The 20,019-nt window shown below is 40.4% G+C and overlaps 1 protein-coding gene across 1 annotated transcript in view; it reads right to left on the bottom strand.

Annotated features, from left to right (window-relative positions):
• The window catches only part of CYB5R4 (cytochrome b5 reductase 4), a 269,520-nt gene that overhangs the window by 97,156 nt on the left and 152,345 nt on the right, over positions 1 to 20,019 (bottom strand). The window contains exons 11-12 of the mRNA XM_075862092.1: positions 17,574 to 17,714; positions 14,426 to 14,578 (exon numbers count right to left, since the gene is read on the bottom strand). Of these exons, the coding sequence (XP_075718207.1) occupies positions 14,426 to 14,578; positions 17,574 to 17,714 (294 nt within the window). The remainder of the gene's footprint in view (positions 1 to 14,425; positions 14,579 to 17,573; positions 17,715 to 20,019) is intronic.

Below are 20,019 nucleotides of genomic sequence, written 5' to 3'. Positions count from 1 at the left end.
GCTAACTCCCTATTTGATAAAAGTTCAGAATCCAATACTAACCAGCACCTGATTTACCTATAGGCACAGTAGGACTATGCTGAAGGGAACATACACATATTCGGATATTGAACAGTGTATATACATATATAAGGTATGTCATACCTCCCAACTTTCAAGTATTGCAAAGAGGGACAACAAATTTTATTTTTTTCGTTTAAGCCATGCCTTTAATCCTACCCAATCCCCGCCCATACACACAGTATCAGGCTCCCATAGTGCCTCCCACAATATAATTCCCCCATAGAACCTCCCGCACAGTATAATACTACTATAGCTGACCCCCCACACAGTATAATGACCCATAGTGCCTCCCACACAGTATAATGCCAAATAGCTGCCCCCACACAGAATAATGCCCGCATAGCTGCCCCATACAGAATGCCTTCATAGATACACCCATACAGTATAAAGCCAACACAGATGCCCCATACAGTAGAATACTCCTATAGCTGCCTCCAGACAGTATAAGGCCCACAAAGATGCCCCCATACAGTAGAATGCCCCAGAGCCTAATAAAGAAAATAAAAAAATACATTGGCTACATTTAGGCTACATTCACATGACCGTGAAAAACGGCCGTGTGATGGACGTTTATCCAACGGCCGTCACACGGCTGTTTTCAGAACAATGAAGTTCTATGGGTGTATTCAGATGGCCTTTTTTTAACGGCCCGTGAATATTGGCCGTCAAAAAATAGGACATGTCCTATTTTTGTCCATTTCCACGGCCAGACGGCTCCCATAGAAGTCAATGGATCAGTTTTTACCAGCCGTTTTTTAGGAAACAATCCTTGTAACGGCCAGTAAAAACTGATCCGCCGAGGAATCCCCGCACACAGCGCTACTTTGAGCGCTGAGCCCAGGGAAACCCTTGACATTACTGTCGATATAAAGACAGTGAAGTCAGGGCTTTCAACAATGGAATCCCCGGCCAAAGCATCGCAAGACCTGGCCGGGGACTTCCGTCTTCCAGATAGAACTCCCCTGCCTGAAGATAGCAAACCCTCTTCTCATCCCCCGTAGATGGCACCACTGTAGCTTCCTGTAGGAGCGGAATCCCGGCAGCCAGACCCAGCTCTGGCAGGGGATTCCGCTTCTGGAGAAGCCCCGTGTCACTATCCATATACAGTATGGACAGAGATGTCAGGGGCTCAGACTATGAGCGGAATACCCGGCCTGCTTTGGCAGGGGATTCCACTCTCCTGACGTCACTGTCCATATATGGGCAGAGATGTCAGGGGCTCAGTCTATGAGGAATCCTCTGCCAGAGGGACTTCGATCTTACAGTGAGCTACAATGGAGCTATCTACAGGGCAGGTAGTGCTATATGGAGGTGTGACACTATCTACAGGGGACACTGTGGTGCTATCTACAAGGTGGGTTGCCATCTACAGTGAGCATGCCATCTAAAAGAGCGGGCAGTGCTATATGAGGGGTGTGGCACTATCTACAGGTGAAACTGGCGCTATCTACATGGGCACTGTGTGGGTAGTGGCCCTATGTGGCACTATCTACAATGGGCACTGTGGCGCTATGTGGGCACTGTCTATAGTGGGCATTGTGGTACTATGTGGGCACTGGCCCTTTATATGTGGGCACTGTGGCACTATCTATAGTGGGCACTGTGATACTGTGAGCACTGTGGTACTATGTGGGCATTATCTACAGTAGGCACTGTGGCACTATCTACATAGGCACTGTGGTGATTTCAGGGGGTTGGGACCAAAAATAACCTGACAAATGAAATCCATAATTTTTTTATTTTTTTAACTCCCATGAAAAACGGATGGCAAACGGATGACAAGACATTAAAAACAGACAGACGGACTAGAAATTGATAAATTTAGAAACACACTGATACAAAATGGCCATGAAAATCTGACAGTTGATCAGTTTTTATTTGCCATTTTTTTCACTGTCGTGTGAATGTAGCCTTACACGAAATGACCATTAAAAACTGATCTACTATCAGTTTTTCATGGCCGTTTTGCATCAGTGTGTCTCCAAATTTTCATCCATTTCCAGTCCATATGTCCATTTTTAATGGGCGTTTGTCATCCATTTGCCATCCGTTTTTCATGGCCATTAAAAAACAAACTAATTGATTTTGTCAGGGTTATTTTTTCCCAACCCCCTGAAAACACTGCAGTGCCCCTGTAGATAGTGCCACACTGCTCACTGTAGATAGTGCCCACATAGCTAGTGCCAGTGCCCACATACTACCACAGTGCCCACTGTAAATAGTGCCACAGAGCCCACCTAGTGCCACAGTGCCCACATAAACTGCCATAGTGCGCACTTAGATATTGCCACATTGTCCCCTGTATATAGTGCCCTTATAGTGCCACACCCCCTTGAAGCTCCCTGTAGATAGCTCCTCCACCCAGCAGATAGCGCCATTGGGGCTCCCTCGAGGACCAGAATCCCCAGTCAAAGCATCAGCTCCTAGAAGAGGCCTTGATGTCACTGTACATATTTGACAGTGGTGTCAGGTACTCCCTCTAGGAGCGGTATCGCCGGCCAGAGCATCGGCAACACTCAGGCCAGGGATTCCGCTCTTAGAGGGAGCCCCTGAGGTCACTATCCATATATGGACAGTGATGCAGGGGCTCCTCCAGGAGCGGAATCCCTGGCCAGGTGGTCAGCAACGCTCAGGCTGGAGAAGAGAATCCGCTCCAGGAAGAGCCCCTGAGGTGACTGTCCATATATGGATAGTGATGTTAGGGGCTTTAAGATTCCGGAATCCCCGGCCAGAATGTCGGCAAAACACTCTGGCTGGGGATTCCGGTCCTGGAGGAGCCACTGACATCACTGTACATATATGGACAGTGACGTCAAGGGTTTTCCCAAGAAAGGAGTCCCGGCCAGAGAGCTTACATTGCTCTGGCCGGGGACTCCACACTTGAAAGTCCAACATCACTGCCCATAAATGGACAATGACGTTAAGAAATTCCCCGGCTCGTTCCGAGGCCACTGGTACAGTTGACACCGGGACATGCCACCTGCCGTCCGGGACAGGGGGACACCGCGCAGAATCCGGGACTGTCCCGCTAAATCCGGGAAGTTTGAGAGGTATGGGTTTGTATTTTAATATGTTAATTAGGTGATTATAGTGAACAACCAAAACACCCAGGGGGGAAAAGGGGAGGGCTGCCTGATGTGAGAAGCACACCCCAAACTTCTGTGTTATTTTGTAAGAGCAGCTAAACATGGAATTACAGCTATTTTATTACTTCTATGGCTGTTTATAACCTCTACCTTTTTATAATAGGGAAGATTTAGCATCACCAACACAGACATATTTCAAACAAACAAAACACAAAAAAATAGCAGTAATATGGCTGCCATAGTTGTGCATGGGGCCTCTACGATTTAATAAGAAAGCATACAGAGTTTGTTTCCATTGGATTCAGTAAGGTAGTTTATCTCTGTACATACAGCACCCAGTGTAGTCTCTATGCCAACATACTAAGGACCTATATAGCCTATGTGCACTTCCACGTTTAAATGCAGTGCCCAAATCCCTTAAGTTCCGTTTCAAAATGTTATTTTAACTAATATAACTAAAATAGAATTCTATGAATAGACCTAAATGCTGCCACCACGAGGTGGATATTGGCCAGGACTGTGGTGAATGTCTCATGTCTATACACAAACAGCTTTGGAGATTGGGATGTAACCTGTCTGGAGTGGATCTGCAGTGTACAACCAGTCTTTGTCTGCTCTCCACTTCGATTCTTTTTAAACCTAGACGGTTAAATGCCCACGGTTTATGAGTGAAGGATACTGGAGTCTGGCCACTTACTTGCCTTGGGTATCTGTGAGTAACACCAACAGAAGCTATTTACATATTTACAACACTGAATTTGATGAGGAATTGTGTATTAATTTATGTATTTTGGTCTCCTTTTTTGTCTATAATCATATATATTTTATATTCATGAATATATTTATCTATTCATGAATGAGGGTGTGATGTCTAATATATCAATTTGTTCTTACTGGCCAGTAGGTTCATTATATGTATTGATGTGGTGGTAGTGGTATCATGAATGCACAATATATGCCATTTTTAGTATTCATTTGAATTATGTATTTTGAATAAAATGATATATTATTTTTATCTATTAGGTGTCCAGTCTGTGTGCTTAAATCTTAGGCACAACTCTTCCTTTCTCTTTGTATTATTGCAACGTGCACTATACAGAGATTGACTTTATCATACGTATTTCACTGGTTCATTGATGGAGCACTCGGTTCCTGTTTTTTCTTTGTATAATTTAAAGGGGACCAGTCCTGTTGAACATGCAATATGATATTTTAGCAGCACAATATAGAGCAGGAAGAGCTGAGCAGTTTGGTATATAGTTTGTGGGGAAAGATTGAGAATAACTTGTAATTTATTCATTCTGGGCTTAGACGCCCAGTGGGAGGTCCTAATGAGTATTTGGCAGCTATCTCAGCATGTACACGAATACGGGGGAGGCTGTCAATCACTGAGTAATACCGTTCCCTGGACTCCTAAGCCCAAGAGAAGATAGAATATAAATTAATAAAATACAAGTTCTCTCAAATCTTTTCCCACAAAAAAAAACATCAATATGCTCAGCTCCCCTTACTCTATATCATGCTTCCTGCAGATTGCACAGAATTTTCAAGGTGAGCGGTTCGCTTTAACTAGGTTTCTGTAATAATTTATGGTGCAATTAAAGTGTAGCTAAATGTTTGACAAACTTCTGACATGTCATAGTGACATGTCAGAAGTTTGGATTGGTGGGGGTCCGAGCACTGAGACCCCCACCAAATGCTAGAAGCATGCAGCTGAAGCGATCATGTGAGTGCTCAGCTGCTTCGTGCCTGTTCGGCTTTTTCTGGAAATAAATGTATCGTGTATAGAAAGTCTAAGAGCCCATACTCCGATACATCGGCTTTCCGGAAAAAGTCGAACAGACACGAAGCGGCTGAGCGCTCACAAGAGGGCTTCACCATGACATGTCCGAAGTTAGTCAAACATTTAGCTACACTTTAAGTTATGTTCATTATGTCTGCAAAGAAGAAGTAGGGCACTAATGAAAACTGTTTTTCCTCATAAAATGGACCAGAGAGGAGAAAAGGCAGTTGTCTTTGTTCTATTTTTTGTGCATTACCTTTTGTAACATTTTAAATAGTTATTTTTATATTTCACCTATTGCTACATGTGCACAGCAAGATCGATGAACTGCTGGTTCAACTGAGACCATGACAATGAACAACAGCTACTCATCGCCTTGATGTAAGTTTTTTTCTATAGTCCTATATATCTCTTCTTCTATATAAGCAATGGATTCTATCAATTTCTACTCTTCTTACACGTTACCTAGCTACTCGGTCGTCAGTTAAAGTGCACTAGAGAGCAGACAGTTTTCCTATATTTTAAAGAGGATTCCCACCTAAACTAAAAGCTAAATATAACCATATATTAGTAAATCAGAAGTTAGAGTGCTAGCCAAACGTTGGCATTTAAGTATTTATTTATTTTTACTTACAAAGATAGTCATTTTTCATCAGCAGATATTGCAAGCATATTGAATAAGATTTTCAGAAAATAATAGTAAGTTGTTAACAAAATGAGAATTGGTCTTTAGTTTCTAATTCAAAAGTGAAAACCAATATGGCAACGCTCCCTGTTGTCACTTTTGTGAAAATGGCTGCCACAACAAAACCGAAAAATGCCAATATCTCTGTAAGGAAAAGAAAAAAATGTACTAACACAATTTTGGCTATTGCTTAATAATATATGCCACTTTTTTTTTTTTTTTTTTTTAAATCATCAGAGTGGAATTCCACTTTAAATGTCATGGAGAAGTTGTTCCCCAATGTGTGTCTACTCCTCTGAGATGTGACATGGATATACAGAGGTAGCCAAGTTTATCTTGACTGATAACTTGCTGCAGTGTGATATTACACAACAACAAAAGCCACTGAAAAGTCATTGAAAAAGTAAAGTTAACCTTTCTTGCCACTGTGTATTTAATGCATTAAGTATCAAGATAAAAATGGCTACATCTGTATCATGTAGCTATAGAAAAAAAATTAAATGCATGCACTAAGCCCCATTTTATATGTCTTACTGTTCTGGCCACAGCCTGTTACACTGTTCACTTTCAGAGCAAGAGACAGTGTTGTCAGTATCCTTTCTCCATTACAACAACCTCCATCCAACTCCTTATCACCGCACCAGTTTCTTTTCCGTGTAGTACTTTGTCACCACTAAAATGTGACAGATAAATATCATGAAAAACTGTTACAGTCAAATATTCACACATCCAATGTTCCCTGTCTACTTACTCTACGTAGTCTATCAGATAGGATGTGTAGCTGGGAGTACCCGTATTTACAGAGGATATTTAACCCCTTCCCGACATATGACATACAGTTACGTCATAGCCGGGAAGGGGAAGTATGGAGCGGGCTCCCGCAGTGAGCTCGCTCCATACGATGCCGGTGTCGGCTGTATGTTACAGCCGACACTTCAGAGCATAGTAAATAAATAAAGAAATAAACATAATTGGTATCGCTGCTTCCGTAAAAGTTTGAGCTATTACAATATATCATTATTTAACCCGCACGGTGAACGCCGTAAAAAAAATAAAAAAATTGTAAACGCCAGAATCTATTTTTTGGTCACTTAATCTCCCACAAAAAATTTAATAAAAAGGTTATCAAACCGTCGCATGTACACCAAAATGGTATCATTAAAAACTACAGCTTATCCCGCAAAAAATAAACCCTCATACCACTTAATCTTCGGAAAAATAAAAAAGTTATAGCTCTCGGAATTTGGCGACGCAAAATACATTTTCTTTTTTACACTTAGGTTTTTACTTGTAAAAGTAGTAAAATATAGAAAAAACTATATATATTTGGTATCGCCGTAATCGTATTGACCCGCAGAATAAAGTTAACATGTTGTTTTAATTGCATAGTGAATTCCGTAAAAACGGCGCGCAAAAAACCATGGAGGAATCGCTGTTTTTTTCATTTTCTACCCCACAAATAATTTTTTTCCCGTTTCCTGGTACATTATATGGCACAATAAATGGTGATACGAAAAACTACAACTCGTCCCGCAAAAATCAAGCCCTCATAGTACTATATCGACGGAAAAATAAAGACGCTATGGCTTCTGGAATGTGGGGAGGAAAAAACGAAAATGAAAATCTGAAAGTTGTTTACGACAGGAAAGGGGTTAAAGAAGATACGGGACTATTATTTTGCCCAGCAATGTGCACGGGAACAGACTTCTATAGTCATCTACCGTATGTGGTCTGGTGGTTACAAGCACCAAATCTGAAGGTAACATATTGCTAACGGAGGTAAGATTATATATATATATATATATATATATATATATATATATATATATATATATATACATATATACATACATATACATACACTACTGTTCAAAAGTTTAGGGTCACTTAGAAGGCTAATGGATGATTAGAAAACACTTGAAAACCCTTGTGCAATTAAGTTAGCACCGCTGTAAACAGTTTTGCTATTTAGAGGAGCTATAAAACTGACCTTCCTTTGAGCTAGTTGGGAATCTGGAGCATTACATTTGTGGGTTCGATTAAACTCTCAAAATGGCTAGAAAAGAGAGCTTTCATGTGAAACTCGACAGTCTATTCTTGTTCTTAGAAATTAAGGCTGTTCCATGCAAGAAATTGCCAAGAAACTGAAGATTTCCTACAACGGTGTGTACTACTCCCTTCAGAGGACAGCACACACAGGCTCTAACCAGAGTAGAAAGAGAAGTGAGAGGCCCCGCTGCACAACTGAGCAACAAGACAAGTACATAAGAGTCTCTAGTTTGAGAAATAGACGCCTCACAGGTCCTCAACTGGCAGCTCCATTAAATAGTACCCGCAAAACGCCAGTGTCAACGTCTACAGTGAAGAGGTGACTCCGGGATGCTGGCCTTCAGGGCAGAGTGGCAAAGAAAAAGCCATATCTGAGATTGGCTAATAAAAGGAAAAGATTAATATGGGCAAAAGCACACAGACATTGGACAGAGGAAGATTGAAAAAAAGTGTTATGGACAGACGAATCAAAGTTTGTGGTGTTTGGATCACACAGAAGAACATTTGTGAGACGCAGAACAACTGAAAAGATGCTGGAAGAGTGCCTGACGCCATCTGTCAAGCATGGTGGAGGTAATGTGATGGTCTGGGGTTGCTTTGGTGCTGGTAAAGTGGGAGATTTGTACAAGGTAAAAGGGATTTTGAATAAGGAAGGCTATCACTCCATTTTGCAACGCCATGCCATACCCTGTGGACAGCGCTTGATTGGAGCCAATTTCATCCTGCAACAGGACAATGACCCAAAGCACACCTCCAAATTATGCAAGAACTATTTAGGGAAGAAGCAGGCAGCTGGTATTCTATCTGTAATGGAGTGGCCAGCGCAGTCACCAGATCTCAACTCCATAGAGCTGTTGTGGGAGCAGCTTGACAGTATGGTACGCAAGAAGTGCCCATCAAGCCAATCCAACTTGTGGGAGGGGCTTCTGGAAGCATGGGGTGAAATTTCTCCCGATTACCTCAGCAAATTAACAGCTAGAATGCCAAAGGTCTGCAATGCTGTAATTGCTGCAAATGGAGCATTCTTTGACGAAAGCAAAGTTTGAAGGAGAAAATTATTATTTAAAATAAAAATCATTATTTCTAACCTTGTCAATGTCTTGACTATATTTTCTAGTCATTTTGCAACTCATTTGATAAATATCAGTGTGAGTTTTCATGGAAAACACAAAATTGTGTGGGTGACCCCAAACTTTTGAACGGTAGTGTATATATATATATATATATATATATATATATATATAGTCAAAAAAACTCCAAAATACGAGACAGCACTCCAGTTAGTGAAAAAGTGGATTCATTCACCACATGCATGTGGTGAATAAATCTAAATTTTCCACTAACAGTGGAGTGCTGTCTTGTATTTAAGTTTTTTGACTAAGTATCTAGGGAAACTTGTCACGTGTCCAAACAGGAATATTGCTGTAAAGGATCTGCCAGACACAACTTCTGTGTCGACGCCCGTGGTTAATCAGCCTGCACCTGCTCCTAGGTCTGATAGAGTGACTCGATCAGCTACCACTCAGGCTGGTAGGCTCAGGAGTGGGAGAACCTATCACAGCCTGGCCAGATGGAGCTAGCTTCCGCCCTCGGTCTATTACATAGTTAGTACGGCTGAAAAAAGACACATGTCCATCAAGTTCAACCAAGGGACGGGAAAAGGGAAGGAAAAATGTCTACACATAGGAGCTAATATTTTTTTGTTCTAGGAAATTATCTAACCCTTTTTTAAAGCCATCTACTGTTCCTGCTGTGACCAACTCCTGCGGTAGGCTATTCCATAGATTCACAGTTCTCACGGTAAAGAAGCCTTGTCGCCTCTGCAGCTTGAACCTTTTTTTCTCCAGACGGAGGGAGTGCCCCCTTGTTTTTTGAGGGGGTTTTACAAGGAACAGGATTTCACCATATTTTTAGTATGTGCCATTAATATATTTATATAAGTTAATCATGTCCCCCCTTAGTCGTCTTTTTTCAAGGCTAAATAGGTTTAATTCTTTCAATCTTTCCTCATAACTTAAATTCTCCATGCCCCTAATTAGCTTCGTTGCTCTTCTTTGTATTTTTTCCAACTCCAGGGCATCCTTTCTATGAACTGGAGCCCAGAACTGAACTGCATATTCTAGATGAGGCCTCACTAATGCTTTGTAAAGTGGCAATATTATATCCCTATCCCGTGAGTCCATGCCTCTTTTAATACACGACAATATCCTGCTGGCCTTTGAAGCAGCTGATTGACACTGCATGTTATTGAGTTTATGATTTACAAGAACACCCAGATCCTTCTCAACAAGTGAATCCGCCAGTGTAGCTCCCCCTAGGACATATGATGCATGCAGATTGGTGGTACCCAGATGCATAACTTTACATTTATCTACATTAAACTTCATCTGCCAAGTGGACGCCCAAACACTTAGTTTGTTTAAATCTGCCTGCAATTCATGAACATCTTCCATAGACTGAACTATATTACATAGCTTGGTGTCATCTGCAAAAATAGAAATAGTGCTATTAATCCCATCTTCTATATCATTAATAAATAAGTTGAATAATAGTGGTCCCAGCACTGAACCCTGGGGTACACCACTTATTACCGGGGACCATTCAGAGTAGGAATCATTGACCACAACTCTCTGGATACGGTCCTTGAGCCAATTCTCAATCCAATTACAAACTATATTTTCTAAACCTATAGTCCTTAATTTACCCATTAGGCGTCTATGGGGGACAGTGTCAAATGCCTTTGCAAAGTCCAAAAACACTAAATCCACAGCGGCCCCTCTGTCTAGACTTCTGCTCACCTCTTCATAAAAACAGATTAGGTTAGTTTGACAACTTCTGTCCTTAGTAAAACCGTGCTGGCTGTCACTTATAATGCTATTTATTGTCACATAATCCTGTATATAGTCCCTCAATAGCCCCTCAAACATTTTCCCCACGATGGATGTTAAGCTTACTGGTCTATAATTACCTGGGGAATAGGCACCACATTTGCGCTGCGCCAGTCCCTTGGCACTATACCAGTCACTAGAGATTCTCTGAATATTATGAAAAGGGGGACAGAAATAACTGAACTAAGCTCTTTAAGAATTCTAGGGTGTAACCCATCTGGTCCCGGGGCCTTGTGCACATTTATTTTATTTAATTTAGCTTGGACCATATCTACATTCATCCAATTCAGTATATCAACTGATATATTAACAGCACTGGCACCGGCTACATCAGCTGCTCTTTCTTCTGTTGTATATACAGAGCTCAAGAACCCATTTAGTAACTCTGCCTTCTCTTGGTCTCCTGTGACCAACTCCCCATTACCACTATCTAAGGGTCCTACATGTTCAGACCTTGGCTTTTTAGCATTTATATACTTGAAGAATTTTTTGGGATTTGTTTTACTATCCTTGGCCACCTGCCTTTCATTTTGTATTTTTGCTAATTTTATTACATTTTTACAGATTTTATTAAGCTCTTTATATTTTACAAAGGCTACAGCTGTACCCTCAGATTTGTATTTTTTAAATGCCCTTTTTTTGTCGTGTATTGCCCCTTTCACAGAAGGTGTAAGCCATGTGGGGTTTAATTTGAGTCGTTTATACTTGTTACCTATAGGAATAAATTTTGCACTATAATAACTCAAAGTAGATTTCAAAATCTCCCATTTATCATTTGTTCCATTATTTGACATTAGTTCTTCCCAGTCCATATCCTGAATTGCAGCCCTCATCCTGGGGAAATTGGCTTTCTTAAAATTAAATGTTTTTGCCCTCCCAGCCTGCGTTTGTTTTTTACAGTATAGGTAAAATGTAACTATATTATGATCGCTGTTACCGAGGTTTTCACGAACATTGACATTCCCAACAAGATCTGCATTATTAGAAATGACCAGATCCAACAGAGCTTCACCTCTAGTCGGGTCTTGCACAAACTGGCCCATAAAATTTTCCTGCAACAGGTTTAGGAAATGTCTCCCCTTTGCAGTTGAAGCTGAACCATGACACCAATTAATATCCCGTAAATTAAAATCTCCCATTATCACTACAGTACCCGCCTGTGCAGCCCGCTCCATCTGTTTATATAGCTGAACTTCCATCTCCTCAGTTATATTGGGGGGTCTATAGATTACACCAAAAGTAATTTTTTCAGTGTTTACCTCCCTTTCTAGTTCCACCCACAAGGTTTCAACCTCCTCACAGTATTCACCCACTATTGTCTCTTTCAGACTCGCCTTCATATAATTTCTCACATACAGACATACACCACCACCTTTCCTATTTGTCCTGTCTTTCCGAAAAAGTGTAAAACCCTGTAGATTTACAGCCCAGTCATGTGAAGAGTCCAGCCATGTTTCAGCAACACCAACTATATCTATATTTTCTTCCAGTATCAAGGCCTCCAGCTCCCCCATTTTGCTTGCTAGACTTCTGGCATTTGTGAACATACACTTTAACTTGCCGGTCAGTTTTTCACTTTTATTATCAGAAATGTGATTTGACATTAATTGGGCCTTTTTTTATAACTTCATTTCCTGCTTGTCTTTGCCTGTGAGTGTTTCCTGGCTCTGCTGCTCCTGCTATTATTATTGACCTTGCTTCATTATGACCCTGGCTTTACTGACTACGCTCCTGCTCTGTGTTTGGTACCTTGTACACTTCTGGTTTGACTCGGCTCGTTCACTACGCCTGTTGCTCACGGTGTTGCCGTGGGCAAATGCCCCATTTCCCTTAGCTTCTGTGTACCCTTGTCTGTTTGTCTGTCGTGCACATATTGAGCGTAGGGACTGTCGCCCAGTTGTACGCCGTCGCCTAGGACGGGCCGTGCAAGTAGGCAGGGACTGAGTGGCGGGTAGATTAGGGCTCACCTGTCTGTCTCCCTACCCCATCATTACAATTGCACTAACTACACAGATTGAGAAACGGTGCTGCTTTTTTTACATACTGTGACAAGACCAGGGGGAAAGTAGTGGACGGAGTGTACATCTCACCCAGGTTCCTGTCATATACATTTTAAAACAGTCAGGGAATTGAGCTAGAAGGAAAATGTGTTTTCCTTGCTCAAGGGTTTTCTGGAAAACCTGTGTAAAAGGGCCTGGTTGTTGGAATAGGGAGAGTTGGGAGGGTTGCTATTCCACTAGCCACTTCAGGTATTGCATTGTGGCTAATTACCTGCACAGCTGAGGTATGCTTTAAACAGAGGCAGAGTTCAGTCTCTCTCTCTTCTCCTGGGAAAGCTGGATGTGAGTAAAGCAACTGTGATGTTGTGTTTGGGAGTTGGAGCTCTAGGCTCAGCTCTTTGTAGTTAGGAACTGCATGTTTAGTTAGTGGCCAGACGGCCTAGGATTTACTTTATGTATTCATTTGTTTTCTGCTACAGCTTTTTTACCTAATAAAACTCGCTGAGGCCAGTAGTACCACACTGTGACTGGACTGTAGTCTGTTCTTAGGGTATGTTCACACGGCAGCGTCGATTACGGCTGAAATTACAGACGTAATGGCATGTTGCAGGCGTTTTTCGCAGCCTCCATTACGGACGTAATTGGAGCGGTTTTTCCATTGTGTCAATGGAAAACGGCTCCAATTACGTCTCAAGAAGTGACATGCACTTCTTTGACGCGGGCGTCTTTTTTACGCGCCGTCTTTTGACAGCGGCACGTAAAAAAAAAAAAGACCGTCGGCACAGAACATCGAAAAGCCCATTCAAATGAATGGGCAGATGTTTGCCGGCGCATTGGACCCGTATTTTTGGACGTAATTCAAGGTTAAAACGCCTGATTTACGTCCGGAAATAGGGTGTGTGAACACAGCCTTACTGTGCCAAAAGTGCCTGTCTACCCCAGGAGACAGCGATCCGGTGGGCTGCCCCCTTACAATACACACACACACACATATATATATATGTGTGTTATATCAAGTCCAGAGTCAACGCAGACATCTACCAGGACATTTTAGGGCACTTCATGCTTCCCTCTGCTGACAAGCTTTATGGAGATGCTGATTTCATTTTCCAGAGGACTTGGCACCTGCCCACACTGCCAAAAGTACCAATAACTGGTTTAATAACCACAGTATCACTGCGCTTGATTGGCCAGCACACTCGCCTGACCTAAATCCCATAGAGAATCTATAGAGAATCTATGGGGTATTGTCCAGACCCAACAATGCAGACGAGCTGAAGGCCGCTATCAAAGCAACTTGGGCTTCCATAACACCTCAGCAGTGCTACAGGCTGATCGTCTCCATGCCACGCCGCATTGATGCAGTAATTCATGCAAAAGGAGCCCCGACCAAGTATTGAGGGCATATACTTTACATACTTTTCAGTAGGCCTACATTTTGGTATTATAAATCACTTTTGAAATTGGGCTTATATAATATTCTAATTTTCTGAGATACTAAATTTTGGGTTTTCATTAACTGTTACCATAATCCTCAACATTAAAAGAAAAAAACCACTGGAAATAGATCACCCTGTGTGTAATGAATCTATAGAATATTTGAGTTTCACTTTTTGAATTAATTACTGAAATAAATAAAATTTTTGATGATATTCTAAATCATTGAGAGACTAGTATATAATATTTTCTTGTAAACACTACATGCTGTGTAGGAAGTATTTTGCACTTATCCAATATACTACATGAAAGGTAAAACATAAAAGATAGATTTACATTTTAAACAAGATTATACTACAATTACATTTAAAAGTCACATACCTGCCCCTGATCTTCATACAAACATTTCTACACAAAAACCCAAAATGTCTTACCTATTTTCAATTTATCAATGTTGGGCGTAAAACTTCCATTTGTGTAAATTTTAATCATCATGTAAATATAATTCTTATTATAGTGCATGGACTGTATGGAATCCATGACTAAGTCCTGGGACACAGGTGTATATGGCTTTACAACTTCTATACCTGGAACAAATAAAAACATTAATTGCACAGAATATGATGGTTTCTAAAAAAGCAATGACTGATGAAATGCAATCAGACCTAAAGCTTAGGGTATGCTCACACTGCTTATTTTCAGATGTATTTCCGAGTGTAAAGTGATCGTATTCCCTCCGAAATAGACTTGCAAACAGCTTCCCATTGATTTTAGTGGGGAATACACTGTGTAGCTCATATGCGGTGTATATTTATGCTGCTGAATTAAAAAACACCTCCTAAAAATACGCTTCGTAAAAACGAAGTGAGTCACTTTTTGAAACGATTTACAAGCTGATTTTCCAATGACACTACAAAAAATGCTTAAAAAATACGCCTTAAAGTATGCTTCAAAAACACTTGCAAATTTCAAACACGCTATGAAAATTAGCTCCAAAATTGACTGGTTTCAGATGCTGTTTTCTCTTGAAATCAGCTTCATATTTTTGTGCTTGACATATAGAACTTATTTAAGAAGTTACATAGATGGTTAATAAATGTTAAACGCCCACCCAAAAAAATTCTCCCTCATCGCTCACCCCACCCCCCAAAGGAACGAAAGTTACTCAATAACTCCTATGTATCCCAAAATGGTACCAATGAAAAATACAGCTCACAAAAAACAAGCCCTCACGAAATTTTGTTGACCGAAAAAGAAAAAAAATGATGGGTCTCAAAACGCGGCGACACAAAAACAAATTGTGTTTTTATTGTGCAGAAATTTGGTACCGCCATAATTTTACTGACCTTCAGAATAAAGTAAATATGTTTTTTTATACCACCCGGTGATAGCCGTATAAACAAAATAGAAAAAACAATGGCAGAATTGTTATTTTTTTCCATTCCCCCCAAAAAAACGATAAAAGTTGTTCAATACATTATATGTACCCCAAAACGGTGCCCTTAAAAAGTAAACTTTTCCCACAAAATACAAGCCCTCATACGGCTATGTCGATAGAAAAATAAAAATGTTCTCGGAGAACGAAGTGATGAAAAAAATCTGTGTTCTCAAAGCCCTGAATCGTTAAAAGCAGTTGCATGGCTATCGGGGTCACAGTGGTCACAATTGTGACCGGGCCTCACAGCACCACGAACCCCCCCCATGACCAGGGCCGGAAGGCCCTTACATACTAATTCCCCAGGCGACTGCCACATTCAATAGTATCTGCGTCCTGAGTACACATTAAACCATGGGGAATAAAAACATAGAATTGAAGAAGTGTGTACTTTCTTATATCACAACATTGTGTGATTTGATCATGCTCCAGTTTTTTCCTATTTATGCTTAATGCCATTACTTGATGCAGTTTGTGCTTTAGAAATAACACAAACTACACATTCAGGGCGAGTTATCACCCTCATGGGGAATTTGTATTTTCCCCTCATCAATACCTCATCCTTTGCCTTCCCCCACAGCTGTTGCATGTGATTTTTGTCTTTCAATTTATTCCCCTTTAATGTCTCCTCTCCACACACCATACCCATAATTCCTGAATAAAGATCAAATAATCGATATTAGAAAGACACTTCACACCCATTACTTTTTCTCAGACCATGTCGACAGCTATACTCCTTTTCTCCAATGGAAATAATTAAATGTGTACTATTAAATATTAAATATGGCAAACACACCTAGTCAGGTTTCTTGGCTATGTTAAAACCATGCTTGTGTCAGACGTGTACATATTTTCAACTGTATACTTTTTATTTTATGTACGTATCAAATGTATGCATAAAATAAAGTATCCATTGAATAAATCCATAGCTTGCTGATTTTTTTTGCGGATGGATCCAAATGTTTACTGTGCAAAGATACCTAAACCTATAAAATAGAAGATTTCTTCTTGCACGTGGGCATGAGCACAAGATGCATAGAAGTGCATGCCCACTGCAACCCCGCAGCAGCGTGCTTTACGCCACTCCAGCTGACGCGTGGCATTGTGCATGGTGAGCTTAGGCTTGTGTGCAGCTGCTCTACCTTGGAAACCTATTTCATGAAGCTCCGGACGCACAGTTCTTGTGATTTCAGACTGAGCGGTTGTTACTCCTAGATGCTTCCACTTCTGTTGATGGGGCAGAGCTAATTTCATGAACTGACTTTTGCCAAAGGTGACATCCTATGATCAGTGCCACGTTTAAAGTCACTAAGCTCTTTAGTACGACTTCTACTACTAGAAATGTTGGTTTATGGAGACCGCATTGCTGTGTGCTTGATATTATGCACCTGTGTGTAATATATGTGGCTGAAACCCCCTAACTCAATAATTAGGTGTCCAATTACTTTTGGCTATATAGTGTACATTGCAGCATTTTGATGTTTTCAAGTGCCCCAAATACATATCTTAAAGAGGCTCTGTCACCAGATTTTGCAACCCCTATCTGCTATTGCAGCAGATAGGCGCTGCAATGTAGATTACAGTAACGTTTTTATTTTTAAAAAACGAGCATTTTTGGCCAAGTTATGACCATTTTTGTAGTTATGCAAATGAGGCTTGCAAAAGTCCAAGTGGGTGTGTTTAAAAGTAAAAGTCCAAGTGGGTGTGTATTATGTGCGTACATCGGGGCGTTTTTAATACTTTCACTAGCTAGGCGCTCTGAAGAGAAGTATCATCCACTTCTCTTCAGAACGCCCAGCTTCTGACAGTGCAGATCTGTGACGTCACTCACAGGTCCTGCATCGTGACGGCCACATCGGCACCAGAGGCTACAGTTGATTCTGCAGCAGCATCAGCGTTTGCAGGTAAGATCGACTTACCTGCAAACGCTGATGCTGCTGCAGAATCAACTGTAGCCTCTGGTGCCGATGTGGCCGTCACGATGCAGGACCTGTGAGTGACGTCACAGATCTGCACTGTCAGAAGCTGGGCGTTCTGAAGAGAAGAGGATGTTACTTCTCTTCAGAGCGCCCAGCTAGTGAAAGTATTAAAAACGCCCCGATGTACGCACATAATACACACAGTCTATATTTTCCGAGCTAATTTACCTGTAATTGTTAGCTTGAGGTAAACGTGATGTCCCACAGGAACCTGAAGATGACAGAACTGAGGTAGTTCAAAGCAAAATAATCTGGTATTGTGATTGATGTCTGATTTTGAAGCCAGAGTGCATTTCCTATAATAAACTCCTGAGGGAAATAATTGTAAAAGGTTCATAAAAAGCAGACAAATATGTACATATAAAAATTATACTTTCAAGGGAACACATAGACAGTCAAATAGATAAAAAGTAAGAGAAAAAAAAAAGAGCGAAAGGACAGAGTCTTCGAAGTCTTTGCTGCAGATAATTTAAATATAATGCCATGTTTCCCCTGCAGTTTAAAGGAACACTAAACATAGAAAAGAGACAAAAACATTAAAAAAAAAAAGACATTTTAATCTCCCCCTTTCTTATTTTGTCTCATATTGCAATCAAAACTATGAGAAATGTATAAAAAAAATTCTTCTATATATGTGTTCCAGATCAGCCGCCTTTCCTACTCATGATATTGAGTCTGGCTGTAAGACAACTGGCTTCAGGAACTTTTTTTTTTTTTAAATCGAAGTTTTTTTGAACAGTTAATAAATTAGATGTAACCCAAAATGGAGTCAATAAACAACTCATTCCATATAAAACAAGCCTTCATACAGCTATGTTAACTAAAAAATGTATCAGTTATGGCTCTCAGAATGCAGACACACAAAAACATAAAAAAACAAAACATTTGGTGTCGCTGCAAACGTAACGATCAGTACAATAAAAAAGTTATTATTTTTACCGCATGGAACATGTAAAAAAAAAAATCCAACAAAGATGAAGATGCCAAATTTATTTTCCAATCCGTCTCCCGCAAAAAATTAATACACAATCAATAAATTATATGTAAAAATAAAAACTATAACTACCGCCGCAATCATAACGATAGAATAAAGTTATCACATTACAGTAATCAAAGTAGGCCACTTTCACACAAAGTATTTTGGTCAGTATTTTGCTTCAGTATTATGAAGCCAAAACCAGGAGTGGAACATACACAGAGAAAAGTATAATGGAAAGATTTATACCTCTTTCCGTATTTTGGAGCCACTGCTGGTCTTGGCCTACGAATACGGATGCAAAATACTGCCAAGTAAAAGTTAAAAGACGCCTTAAAAAAAGAAGAAAAAAAAAAAGAAAAATTGAAAAAAACAATGGTGGTGTTCTGTTATTTTTTTTCATTCACCCCCCTCCGAATGAATAAAAGTTAATCAATAAACTATATGTACCCCAAAATGGTGCCAATAGAAACTAATACTAATTTTGCATAAAATAAGCCAACATACAGCTATGTCACGGGAAAAAAAAAAAAAGAAGATGTTATGGTTCTTGGAACACAGCAATGAAAAGAAAAGAAAAATATTGGTTTGATCCTGAAGGCCCAAAACGATCCAGTCCTTAAGAGGATAAAAGGAAAATGCTAGTCAAAAATGAAAAATGGGCTATCACTTGGTGTGCTGCTATCACAGCAGGTGATAGCACTCCCATATGCTGTCTGATCGTACATTGCCACGCCATCATTAAGAAAGGGCTCGGAAGTTGCCCATAGTTTCTCAATGTGGTTACATATGCCTCCAGCCCTGTTTTCCAACCATTATTAAAGAGTAAAAATAAAATAAAAAAGTCTTTATTCAATTTGCAACAAGGACAGACTACATGAAATTTAAAAGTTAATGTCCATTTCTGACAGCAATTAGCACAGTGCCAGACGTAAGAGCTCTGTCTAGTAAGGGTTAAGTACCACAACCACAGAGAACTAGTTATTAGTTAGATTCCAAGGTGTCAATAGGACAATTATTAAAATAAAGGTAGAAGCCCCCCCGACATGTTTCGCTACGATGTAGCGTCCTCAGGGGTATCGGGGCCAATGACAGCGAGCGGCGGTGTCAGTCTCATTAAGTATTCACTGCAACTAGCTGAACATGTGTCCACAATCAGTCGATAGCCTATCCAAGGAGGAATAGAGGACCGAGCCTCCTCCTCCGTTGATTGACAGATTCTGCCACCAATCACTTACTAGTTAGATGCCACCAATGAACAGCACTCAAGTGCACAAGCACACCAGGCTGCTTGATGGTAATCGCTGTACATATAATTATAACATTACTATAATACAAGAAAGAGGTCACCGATGAGTTTATAGATAAGTGCACAGAGGCACAAAGTGAGAAAAGTGATGGGATAGTAACGAATGTGATTAGTAATAGTACCATTCTAGGTACAAACGCTGTGCCCTGATTAAAGACGATATTATAGTTGCTGTGAGCGGCACAACAATATTACTATGATCTAAAGAAGTTATTAGTGGGCTTATAGATCAATACGTTTATAGGGTAGAAAGACATAATAGGCAGAGTTATCATGGACACTGTAGATAAGTGTACGAGTCTACACACGGAGACAGACACACTGGTGTA

This window comes from Rhinoderma darwinii, chromosome 4 (genome assembly GCF_050947455.1).
Source record: "Rhinoderma darwinii isolate aRhiDar2 chromosome 4, aRhiDar2.hap1, whole genome shotgun sequence".
Lineage (NCBI taxonomy): Eukaryota > Metazoa > Chordata > Amphibia > Anura > Rhinodermatidae > Rhinoderma > Rhinoderma darwinii.
This window is presented reverse-complemented; position numbering and strand designations above follow the sequence as displayed.